We start from the raw sequence: 12,819 nt of genomic DNA, 5'->3' as shown, positions 1-12,819 counted from the left end.
GGTGTTTCCCACCAAAGGAGCCAAGATATTAGCAATGTGTTTGGCTATGTTGTAAGTGACCGAGTTTATGCTGCTGACAATGGGCCTGAGCGGGGACCCTTCTTTATGGATTTTGGGGAGTCCATATAGGCATGGGGTTGAGTCCTGGGGGTAAAGCCTGTAGTATTGTGTTTTGTCAATGACCCCTTCTTTTTGTAATTGTTGTAGACATTCTATCACCTTCTTTTTATAGCCACTGGTCGGGTCTCGTTTCAGAGTTTCATAAGTGTTAGAGTCGCTGAGTAGTGTAGATATCTTGGCCTGGTAGTCAGTTGTATTGAGCACAACTGTGCATCTACCCTTGTCTGCTGGGAGGATTGTAATGTTTTGGTCTTTGCTCAGAGCCGTCACTGCTTTCCTCTCCTCAAAAGTGAGGTTAGAGGGGGGGACCTTAGCCTCGGCCACCGCCGCTGACACTTTTAACCTTAGCTGATCTGCCTCAGTTCCGGTTAAGTTGTTTTTCCTTATAGCAGATTCTGTAGCTGTAATCAAATCCACTATAGGTAGCTCTTTCGGTGTCATGGCAAAATTCAAGCCTTTGGCTAGGACCTCTTTCTCAGGTTACCCTAGCTGGACCTTTGTGAAAACTGCAGCTGCTTCCAGAAAGAAAACCAGCAAAGTGGTTGAGAAAGAAAGACAAAACAAGAGAAACAACATAGTCATTCCATATGTGTCTGGAGTATCAGAAAAACTCAGGAGGATCTTTAACAAACACCGTATCCCTGTGTATTTCAAACCCAGCAACACACTCAGACAGAGATTGGTACATCCCAAGGACAGAGCACCACACACCCACAAAAGCAATCTGGTGTATGCAGTCCAATGCAACGAGGAATGCAAAGACCTCTACATTGGAGAAACAAAACAACCACTGCATAAACGCATGGCCCAACACAGGAGAGCAAACTCCTCAGGACTGGACTCTGCTGTCCATTTACATCTCAAGGAGAAAGCCCACTCCTTTGAGGACAGCAATGTCCAAATCCTAGACAGAGAGGACAGATGGTTTGAAAGAGGAGTCAAAGAAGCTATTTTTGTAAAAGTAGAGAAACCATCCCTCAACAGGGGAGGTGGCCTCAGACACCACCTATCTCCAATTTACAATGCTGCCCTTTCATCCCTTCCCAGGAGATTCAACAATCTAGCCTCAAAGAACAACCACTGTTCACAAGTGGCAAGTGGCTCCAACGACTGTCGTTATAACACAATAGGGCACTAACGAAGTCGAAACCAACCTTCCATCAAAGGCAGTCATTTAAACGACTGTCGTTGGCACTTGGAGCACAAATGGGAACCAGTGACATCATCACCCTTGTGAACGCCCACACAAGAGGTTAAATAGTGAGTCTCCACACCAGATAGTTGGACCAGTCCCAGCCTGGTCAGATGCGTACATGAACTGATGAAGCCTCTTGGATGAGAGGTGAAACGTCTTCCTAGACAAATAACTAAGTCCAGTTGCCTTCGATTTAACCTCCTTTGAAATACTATGACCTGGGCAAATGAGAATATGCACCGGCTCCTTCATGAGCATTAGCGTGTAGTGCCATAAACATCCTGATCTCCCGGTGCATGGAAAGAAGACGTCCAAACTAAGTTTCTGTTACCAGCAGATCATTTCTCAGTAAACACACATACACAATCCGACAGAAAGGTGCCGCATTGCCTGCTCCCTCCTCGCGAAAGTGAAAGTGAAACTTAAGTGAGGCCGGTTTCCTACCATGCTCCTCAAAGCTGCTTAGTGCCAGTGAAGGCGATATAGACCCCCTCAGGCCATGACAGAGGTGTCATTCAACATGTTGTAAGTCGATGTACCGTCACAAAAGTTATGAAAATATTATATGAAGGTTGAAAAGTTCCTTAGTGTTGGTTTAATAGTGTATTTTTCCCCCAAGAGATCTTGCACTGGCTGGGTTTAGGCAATGATGAAAGGAGTTGGTTAAGTTTAGTAAAAAGACCAGGTAGAGGCTAGACAGGCAGACTAGTCGAAGTCGAAGACTCGAAGAGTTGCAGGACAAAGTTGCAGGACAAAGTTGCAGGACTAGTAGCGATCAAGGCCTGGACCTTAAACAAAATGTCCAACTTTCATCACTGTGTGAGGATCACAATGACACAGAAACACAACATTTCGATCTGACAGTGTTTGTTTATTCAACAAGACACAATGAGACACAACAAGCATGAAAGTTTCAGTGAGACGTGATGATACATCACAACAACAACTTGTAGATTTCTACAAGACACACTGTACTCAGAGAGAGTAAGGGGACAACTGTCTTTACAAAAGACAAACATTTTGACACTGTAGTCACTCTGCTTTGAGAGTTGTTTCTAACTTCATTCAAACATTTGTGATTGAAAAAAAGTGACAATAAAAAATGACCAGACAACAGGTCACATTCTTGATAACTGTAAAATTCAGTTAATTTTCATCATGTAGAAACTTATTGTCACTGGAAAACTGTGACAAAGAGACATCATCAACACCTTTCATAAAAAGAAAAGGATAAACATGTTGATCTTAAAACAGATCAATTTTCATTCGTCACATAAAGAAAAGGTCAATTATGACAAAATGTCCATCAACAGGACAATTAAAATGTTTGATCAAAATGATCAATAAAATTAAGTAAAACTTAAAAACAAACAGTGAACACTAGGATCTTACAACAGATCCATTGTTAATAATCAAATAGATTAAATGGATTTAAAGTCCATTAAGACGATATGTCCATAAAAAGGGACATTTATCACCTTAATCAATACTATATATAAAAGATAACAAATGTTACCATAGCAGTATTTGTCACTGATACATGACGTACAGTGAAGCATAATAATATGAATTGCTAAAGCAATCATATTTGATTCATGCGATATGCATGACAATTTGTTCTCCTTCTTAGATTGAAAGATATAGTATCAGTTGTTTCCAATAGGAAAATAAAAATCCATCAAGGAAAAATAAAAGTTTCTGTTCATACAGAAGAACAAGTCCTTAAATTTCATAGAATTCAGTTGTAGTGATCTTTGACCAACATGGTGGTCTCAGTTTATCAGGGAGTAAGTCCAGTCTGTAGGTGTCTACCACGGCCTCCAGAGGGCGCTGTTGACTGGACTCTTCTCTTTGGTGGTGCTGCTGTGGACTGTGGAGCTCAGGAGAGAGAAGTCAGCCTCCATCAGGCTCTTATCAGAGGAAGACTGCAGCTTGTTGACGTGGTTCAGCAGTCTTCTCTGCTGTTGATTCTGCTGCTGCAGCTGTGTCAGGAAGCAAACTGTCATCTCCAGGATGTCTGCTTTCTCCAGCTTGGAGTCCGGCTGCTGTTTGAAGAACTCTGGACCCAGGAGAGACTTGAGCTGCTCGATGCTGCTGTTGATTCGCTCTCTGCGTAACTTCTCCACCAGAGGCTTTCTGATCTGTAGAGAGAAGAACAAAGTCATTAATAAACTGGTCCTGGAGTAAAGTGTTGCATCAACAAAGACAAGAAGTCAAGGATGAAGATTAAGTTGAATCTACAATTTACCTTGTGAGTCACAGTCAGGTGCTGGTGAGAGTTGGTGATTGCTGCAGTGATTGTAGGAGCCATGGCTGGATCTCTGTGCTGTAGAGGTCTCTGTAGAGAGAGTCTGATCTCTGCTGGCTTCATCCCTCCTATTTATAGTCCCACATCTCCATATGAATGTGTGGGTCTTGGTCTGGCTGGAGTTTCTCACACTCTCAGCCAATCAGAGAGGCTAAAAAAGTAAAAGGACTGCTGGGCTGCCACATGCTCGGTGGTCATATTGCCTGGGGAACAATGGTTAGGTCTCAGGGGAGCAGGTGGAGTACTGAGGGGTGATGGAGAGAGACTCACAGAGCTCTGTGTAACTCTGGGAAAGTGTTGACCCTGCAGACCTGCTGCCTGATGCTGGGATCAATGACTTTGACTGAGCAAATGCTGATCATTCTTACACGTGGGACAGTTTATCACATCTGTGATTACAAAACCATATCAATGATATGTGACGGAATAAAAGATGTTGTTTAGTACAGAATTTAGCATGAAAACATATCTACCCAAAGTTAAATCTAGCAAGTCCAACGAATGCTGTTTATTCTGTCTTAATAATATATCAAAGTAACATTTTCATTTTGAACTTTTTGTCCTTTTTCTGCAAAACAAAAACAGTATTACTGTATATTGAAAGTCAATGTAATTGTGTATTACACAGGGCTTTAACACCCATGCAGTATTTAGATTGTATATTACACTGATGATCATCCTGCTCCAGATGTGGCACACTCTTCAGACTTGTGTCCTGTCATCAATGTGAGTAGACAGTTTCTCTCAAGTTTCCCACACTGCCTCCCTGTGCTGTGGTCAATGAAGTACAATGGGACTTTAAATGAGCTTGTGTGACTGATAATAGACGTGTGTTGAAGTAGAAACAGAGCCTGACGTCACCAACCATCTGGAGGGAAAGACCACCATTGGTCGTCTCTGACAGTTTGCAGAGTTCAGAAGTGTGAAGACAGTTTTATTTCAAGGAGAGTTCAAGTGATGTATTAGATGATTTAGTAAACTTAACTGTCACACATATTGATCACTTAATCATAACTCTGGTCTTGTATCAGCAACTGGATCAAGGTTCTGTACATGAGGGTGGGAGGATGAGGCAGCTGTTTCCTGAAGTGTGCCAAATCCCTTTGGAGAATAGTCTGCTGCTGGTGGAGTCAAAGATGCTAATCAGTCTAAACTCCTCTCTCCAGAGCTTTCCCACACTCTGTGCATTTAGAGGAATAAAGCCCTTCGTATTTCGTAAGATATTGTACTGTAGCCTAATTGTCAGCTTTCTCCCTGAAATTATTCATATCTGATCTTTGGTAAGATCCAAAAGCTTTTATCTTTTTACAAAACGTTTTAGAGGCAATATCACAATTTTGTTGTGATACCTTTGTCCTTCACTTAGGCATCACATGTTGGCACAGTGTATTTCAATAGTAATACTTGTTATTTCTCAAGTAGTAATCACTTTGAAATAATATATTTACCGTCCTGTTGGGTATTTGACATAAGCCTTGTTTTCACTCTATGTAATTTTTATAAACCAATCTGTTTTAAGATCAACATGATTCATTTTTTGGTATGAAAAGGTTTCGTTAATGTCACAGTTTTTCAACAACATTATGAGGTTTTCTATGTGTGATTATTTTTAAGTTAACCATTTCCCTCTCTGAAGAGCTCATACCCTGTCTAATGAGAGGTACAATAGGACACACTTCTATTGTTCCAGTGAAATGACAAAGTGTGGGAAACCAGAAGAAACTCTCTCACAGAGCCCTGTGGGACAATAGATCCAGACCTTTGCCCTGAGGAGACAGAAATTTAAAGGGGCACAAACCGCATCTCAAATTATAACTCTCAAAACATTAAACTAAGATTTGACTGAGAATTTTAAAAGCATAATGTTGTTTAATGTAACTAATGGTTAGATTTGATGGTTTTAGAACATTTGGTTATTTTAGAAAGAAACTGGGAAAAAATATTTTTGAGTAATTATAGCTGCTGCGCAGCAATGGGTCGGGTCCGGGCTAATTTTGGCAAATTTAGGCAAATTCTGAGCAACAAACAGGAGAATAGGAAGACAGGACAGTTGACCTTATGATGTTCAATTTGCACTAGTTGAGGATTGAACCCACAACCCGTGGAACCAAAGACCGTTGTCTATCGCACTGAGCTAATTAACAAGTGGCAGTTCAACAGTGGCTTCACAAATTGAGTAAGCCATTCACTGTCTCGCAGGCAGATTTGAAACCACAGTAAAAAGAAAAATCAGTTTTTAAGGTAAAATTCTGATATGTATTTGTCAAACATCTATTATTAGTCTAAGATGTTAGGAGCCTCCGCACATGGTCCAGTCCAAGCTATTTGGATTTTTCATCATCATCATCATCACCCTTGCTGGGTCTCGAACTCACAATCTCTGACACCAAGAACCAGCTCTTAAAGGGATAGTTTAACATTTTGGCAAATTGGCCCATTGCCATAATCCCTATAGTCATAGCAGTAGGTTTGTTACCTTTAATTGTCGGTGCAAGCTATTTTTAGAACGGAGGAGCGGAGCGGCGAGCTGTTCAGGGCTACGCTATGGAGGCTAAGGGAATTTCTTGGTTTTCCTCATCAAACTCATCAAATACACAACCCAACAACTCCAAAAGGCTGTCGTGGACAAGTTGTGAGCTGCACAATCACCACGCTATGAGATAATAATGGAACGTTACGAGATGGAGCCGTTTTAGAGGTAAATTCATGCAAAACCGCTGATGCGCGTTGCGTTCAGGGACACTTTTTCAGCAAGCAGACTCTGTATTTACCCTGTATTTACCTCGAAAACGGCTCCGTCTCGTAACGTTCCATTATTATCTCATAGCGTGGTGATTGTGCAGGTCACAACTTGTCCACGAAAGCGTTTTGGAGTTGTTGGGTTGTGTATTTGATGAGTTTGATGAGGGAAACCAAGAAATTCCTTTAGCCTCTGTAGCGTAGCTGTGAGCAGCTTGCCGCTCCGCTCCTCCGTTCTAAAAATAGCTTACACCGACAAATAAAGGTAACGAACCTACTGTTATGATTATAGCGATTATGGCAATGGGCCAATTTGCCAAAATGTTGAACTATCCCTTTAACTCACTGAGCTGACTGCAGTTGTTCCCATGAGAGCAGAATTCAAAATGTTCTCAAAAATTCAGTTTTTGATTTAAAATTCTGATATTTGCCAAACTTCATCAACCATGACTCCAAAATATTGTCATTTTTTTTCAGGACGATTGAAAATGTATTTAGCAAGAATTTGATGGTATATGTTTACAGTACTGATATGTTTTCATGCACTGTAGGCTCAATTTTTGCTTAATCAAAAATCCGAGAAACAAGTTTTGTGGAGGACAGTCTGGAGATGCTCTGTAGCAAGTTTAGGAACTTATAGGAAGACAAGACAGTTGACCTTATAATGTCCAATTTGCATCAATTGAGGATTGAACCCACAACCTCGGGAACCATAGACCATTGTCTATCGCACTGAGCTAATTGACAAGTGGCAGTTCAACAGTGGCTTTACAAATTGAGTAAGCCATTCACTGTCGTGTAGGCAGATTTGAAACCACAGTAAAAAGAAAAATCAGTTTTTGAGGTAATGATATGTATTTGTTAAACATCTACTATGAATCTAAGATGTTAGGAGCCTTCGCACATGGTCCAGTCCAAGCTATTTGGATTTTTAAAGGCTTGCTGTAATGCCACCATTAGGACAATTGTCTTGTGTTTTGTGTTGAGGACAACTGACATTTTGATTTGTCATCATCATCATCATCATCATCACCCTTGCTGGGTCTCAAACCCACAGCCTCTGACACCAAGAACCAGCTCCTAACTCGCTGAGCTAATTGGCTGGTCGTGAGACCTGCTGTGTAGCTTCATTTATCGACTCAGGGAGTCAATGCCCAGGCAGCTGTTGTCAAGGCAGATTTCGAAAATGGTCAAAATGTCAGAAATTCTGTTATCTAAACAACAATCTGATAAAACATGGGATCTGGCATGGGGTTGGACATTTCTGTAAGGTTTGGTGAGTTTTCACCCATGGGAAGTATGATTTCCTTGGAAGTAGAAAGAAGAAGATGACACTGGACCTTTGTGCAAAATATAGTGAGCTTTGGCCCATGGTCCGGTCCAAGCTATTTATTTTGTTTTTTTTTAATTTAGAGGCTTGCTGCGATGTCACCATGAGGACATCTGGTATTTTGATGTGTCATTATCATCATCACTCTTGCTGGGTCTTGAACCCACATCCCCTTGCACCACAAACCAGCGCGTAACTCACTGAGCTAATTATCTGGAAGTGAGACATGGTGTGTGTCTTCTCAAACTCAGGGAGTCAGTGTCCGGGCAGCTGTTGTAGAGGCAGATTTCAAAAATGGTCAAAAAGTCAGAAATTCTGTTATCTAAACAAAAATCGGTTAATACATAAATTGCATCTAGACAGCAAAACAGCTTGAGGTCATCTGAGATTTTGATCTGTCATCATCATCATCACCCTACCCTACAGAAGAAGAAGAAAGAATTCCTAGGAATACAATAGGTTCCCGGCAGCTTAGCTGCCCGGACCCTAAAGAAGAAGAAGAAGAATTCCTCGGAATACAATAGGTTCCCGGCAGCTTAGCTGCCCAGACCCTAAAGAAGAAGAAGAAGAATTCCTCGGAATACAATAGGTTCCCGGCAGCTTAGCTGCCCGGACCCTAAAGAAGAAGAAGAAGAAGAAGAAGAAGAATTCCTAGGAATACAATAGTGTCCTGGCAGCTGCGCTGCCCGGACCCTAATTAGTCAGAAAAATAGATTACTCTGAAAAACAGTAAAAAAAAAAAAAAGTATTACCCCAAAAACCAAAAAAATTACTGAGAAAAACAGAGCATTTTTTTTTCCAAGTGAATGCAATACGGTTCCATAAAAGGGAGAGGTCATATCGATTAATCATTGGCCTAAAGCTTGAATTCTCAGCATGACAGAGAAGGAAACGCTACATATCAACATGTGATTGACGGGTTCTGACCTCTGGGTGATCTCACCCTCTGTTTGGTGCGGGGATAATAATAAAATAATGCTGTTATTATTGTGCAAAGTCGGTTTCATTTATGCATTGCAAAACCTCCAAATCACCGATGTTTGTGTGATTGTTTTGAGGGACCGGTTTATAGCTGAAAGGGTCATAAACAGCATTTATTATAATTGACTTACTAACATTTCATGGCACTTTATTGCAAATGTATAGTATAAACATTGATAATAGAAATTAAGTTATTTTATAGAGTGAATGCAGACATGTAAGGAACAGAATGTGTTGGATTAAAAAACAAATTTGATAAATTATAATATCATAGTTGCTGATTCTATTTTAATTAGATTTTTTAAGATAGATTATCACACAGAATGAGCTTCATTACACATACAGCTTTATTATTTAAGATATGAACATATAGATAGCTGTTTTCTGTTTTTGTTTGGTTTTGGGTTTTGTTTATGATTTTATTTCACATTAAATCCTTGGGTGTTGCTGTGTCACTCCTTCATTCACAATGCAATACAGTCATGTAAGTGTAATTATAGCTGTGTGATGTTTGGTTTGGTTTGTCCATTGACTGCAGAACAATCATGTTAATAACATTCATCAAAAGCTGGATTTTATTTCTTTTTGTTTGACTTTTTGCTGATTACTATTGTGTAAAACAAGTTCTGAATCTGAACTCAACTGACCAAAGACCGGTGCTCTCTTGAATGCAAAAATATGTTGTTAAAATCTGAAATTTGAAAATAAAAATGAAAGCATTGCATTGATTTTATTAAAATAAGGTCTAAAGTCCTGCCTGTGAACAATGATGAATTTGAATTTTGATGTGTCTGTTTACACTGTTTACTACATTTGAAACACAATAAATCAGTGGGTTTGAGGGCACTTTGCATTTGAATATGATTCTTAAAAAAAGGTGTTAGTTAGCATTTTAAAGCCAACTATGACTTCTGCTGACATTAGACAAATAAAACAATGAAATACTAATATTAATGGCAGAAAGTGGAGAACCCAGAGAAAACCCATCAACTCAATGTAATAATTTCTGAGAATACAGAGGACTGTTATGTGAAATACATGATTGCTTGCCTTTGAAATAATAATTGTACTCAATAATAATGGTAAAAATTTATGAGACAAAGTGGTGGCATGTATGATCTGGTGAACGTGTCTGATACACTAGTGTATAGAAGAAGAAGTGCAGTTGGTAGCATGGACATTGCCAAACTCAGAGGGGTGTTTGCATAAGGGTGTGCACCAAAAACGGTTGCATTGGCTCAACTAGAGGTGGTTTTATGTACTTGAAGAGGTTTCATACTGTAGTTCCCTTCATGTAGCAGTTGGAGACACTAACTAATGACTTGGATGACTGAGAATCTTCACAGACTGAAATATAGTTAATTAGCTGAGAGGGTGGATTGATTGAAACTCCTTATACAGAGCAGAGCCAATAACAAGGCCTTGCAGAAGTTTCTTTATTTCTCTTTAAACAGATCCTGAAATACACTCAAACACAATTCACAACAAGCAGGTTACCTGTGATATAGAATATCCTTATACTTAACATTACATATACATCAACTCTTATACCTGGTAAATTGTCATAGGCTACCTACCTTTAAACAGGTGCACTCAAATTTACAGTTCTATTTTACACACTGGGTCTGCAAACAGTGACACAACAAAGACAGTCCTGATATAACTGTAATATACTGTATGTACATTCACTATTTCCACTGTATCAATAGATCTGCCCAACACAACCCACCCATATCACTTAAATAGAGAATCATCACACTGAAACAACTGTTTAATTACAAATACAAAGTAACTTACATTTTCCATGGATGCACATATAACACATGAACTGCAATCCAATGAACACCAAATTTGTTTTAATTGCTTGGTTTTAAAGGTTGAATATGGAGAATTCTTATTAATTTTCAACTAAGCCTTTTATAATCAATCAGTGCATCGATGGATTATCATATACATGTTACCATGTGTGTATTTGTGTAGTCTTATCTGTCATAAACAAGAGATTACGGTTTCACGTTTGTGTCGCGGACTTGCAGTGCCACCAAGACGAGAGCTGTGACACCAGGTCAGAGGCTACAGGTTTGGGTTTTCAGCCACATTGTGGAAGCAGCCTCCACTCAACAAGTTACAAGTCATTTATCTAACATCACAATTAGTCCAAAGACGTTTAATGAAGGTGAAAATGGAATATAAGGTAAATATCCTGCATATTGTAGTTCTGCTCTGTGCTCCTCTGATCAGAGTGCTCCCCCTAGCAATGATATGTTACACTGACCGACGGATAGATTTATTTTTCTGTTGTTATCATTCCTGTCTTGAGACACCAGACGGCGCTATTCTGCACATTCTCCACTGACTTATCATATTCAATCTTTAAAGTCTCTGTGGAAACACCACTCTGTGCAGCCGGGAACTGTGTCTCTTCACCCTGTGTTTCAGGGCAGAATTCAGGAGGTTTGCCCTCTTCTGGCCAGTAATATGCCTCTCTTCTCAAAATATACACAATTTACCTTTACTTTTCAACTCAACTCTATGGCTTGGTGTGGTACAGAAATTTCTTCCACCCCTTCGTCTCCTCCCTGGTGCATACAGGCTTGGGTTCTTCAATGGCAATGCTTTCCTCTTCCAAGGTAGTTTGGTAACACATTTACCGTTTCCATCAAGGAAGTTCCTGGTAAAAATTTAGACCTGAGTTTGTCTTCGCAGCTCATTTCAAGGTCTTCTGTTTGAAGAACTAAATCCTTGTTCTCCACTTCCATAGTATCAACTTCGGTCTGCTCTCTTTGGGATCTGCTCTTCAGTTCAAGTTGACAATCTTCTTTTTGCCCTCTTCTGCTCTTGTTGCTGACCCCTCACTCTTGTACTCTTCAGTATGATGACCGAGCTCCATTTGAAGACCCCTACCTCTAAGAAGAATCACTTGCTGGTCCTGCACTATGATAAAAACCTTGTTGGTAAGACTTTGACAAGTCCAAACAAATATTCTGTGTTTTATGAAACTAACATTACAAAACAAGCCTATTAACATGTGGTACTGCAAGTATACATATGTGATGCATTGGAGCATGCATAGTTGGATAAAAGCAGGAATAAGTGATAAAAGACTGTCCTTCATGAACTGGCTCAAACAATAAGAAGAAAAAGAGTATTTACATTCCCTATGTGGGTATAGTCACAGTCACGAGGCACCAGTAAGGACAAGTGACAATGGCCCTCATTTATTAAACTTGCGTACACCAAAAAAATGGGTGTACACCAAATTCACCGCAAGGATCGGCATTTATTAATCTGAGCGTGAGCGTACGGTACGCACAAATCTCACGCCAGCTCTGACCAGGTGTACGCACATTTGGAACCAGCGTAGAACATGCAGGAACGAGTGCTGCTGTGTCAAAATGATTATTAAACCATAGTCTAATAACGCAGTGATGTGGACCACATGTTGTTGTTGTTTATATTGATAAAAAGATAAAAAGTAGCCAAAAAAAAAAAAGAAACGATAAAACCAAGTCCGTGTTGAAACTCGAGTTTTATTTTGGGCAACTGAGATGAATTAAAAACCACGACAGATGCTCGTTAATCAGCTGTGTAAACAGAAACAGTCAATGACAGACAGACCTGTTATTGTAGATCACACACACAAACTTCCAACATCTCCTGCACCAGAGCATGACCGGACGGCTCCTCAATCTCTCTCTCTGCCGGACACCGGAGCCGGCGGGGGAGGGGGGAGGGGGGGGCTCCGCTACCTATCCAGGTGCAGCTGATCTCCGCGGCGGAGTGTTTTTTTTTTCTTTTTTTCCCCCGTCACCGGGACCTGTCAGCGGGAGATCGAGCCGGTGTTTCACATCCCTCCATCAGCCGAACCATATCATCGGTGCTGATGGTCATAAAGTCGCGTTCGCAGCAGTAATATGCCTATGATTTCTCCTCAATCACTTGTGTTTAGTAAACTGCAGGAGCATTTCATGAGATCGCTGGGTTTCCTGACGTGGTCGGTGACATGTGCGTCTGCAGCCTCCATCCACCGGGATGACGCTTATCAATCACAAAATCTATCAATCTATCAATGTCCGGATAGTTAATGTTGCCGCACTCTCCCTGTTCAACGCGGTAACGCCAGTAAAGTCCCTCTTCTTGGCCGTC

General features: G+C 40.4%; 1 protein-coding gene and 1 long non-coding RNA gene across 2 annotated transcripts in view; both read right to left on the bottom strand.

The window, feature by feature from the left end:
* LOC146992398 (uncharacterized) overlaps positions 1–9,000 on the bottom strand; it is a 91,235-nt gene extending 82,235 nt beyond the window's left edge. The window contains exon 1 of the long non-coding RNA XR_015036574.1: positions 8,620–9,000. This is a non-coding gene — a long non-coding RNA (uncharacterized LOC146992398). The remainder of the gene's footprint in view (positions 1–8,619) is intronic.
* Positions 2,166–3,767, bottom strand: LOC146992399 (transcription factor HES-4-like). Its single transcript, XM_085786266.1, has 2 exons — positions 3,564–3,767; positions 2,166–3,456 (listed from the first exon to the last, which is right to left on the bottom strand). The coding sequence occupies exons 1-2, from the start codon at positions 3,684–3,686 to the stop codon at positions 3,124–3,126; spliced, it is 456 nt and encodes a 151-aa protein (XP_085642392.1). The 5' UTR covers positions 3,687–3,767; the 3' UTR covers positions 2,166–3,123.
* Positions 9,001–12,819: the final 3,819 nt, after the last annotated feature.

This window comes from Trachurus japonicus, chromosome 1 (genome assembly GCF_045865225.1).
Source record: "Trachurus japonicus isolate A0001 chromosome 1, Traja_1.0".
NCBI classification, from domain to species: Eukaryota; Metazoa; Chordata; class Actinopteri; order Carangiformes; family Carangidae; genus Trachurus; species Trachurus japonicus.
This window is presented reverse-complemented; position numbering and strand designations above follow the sequence as displayed.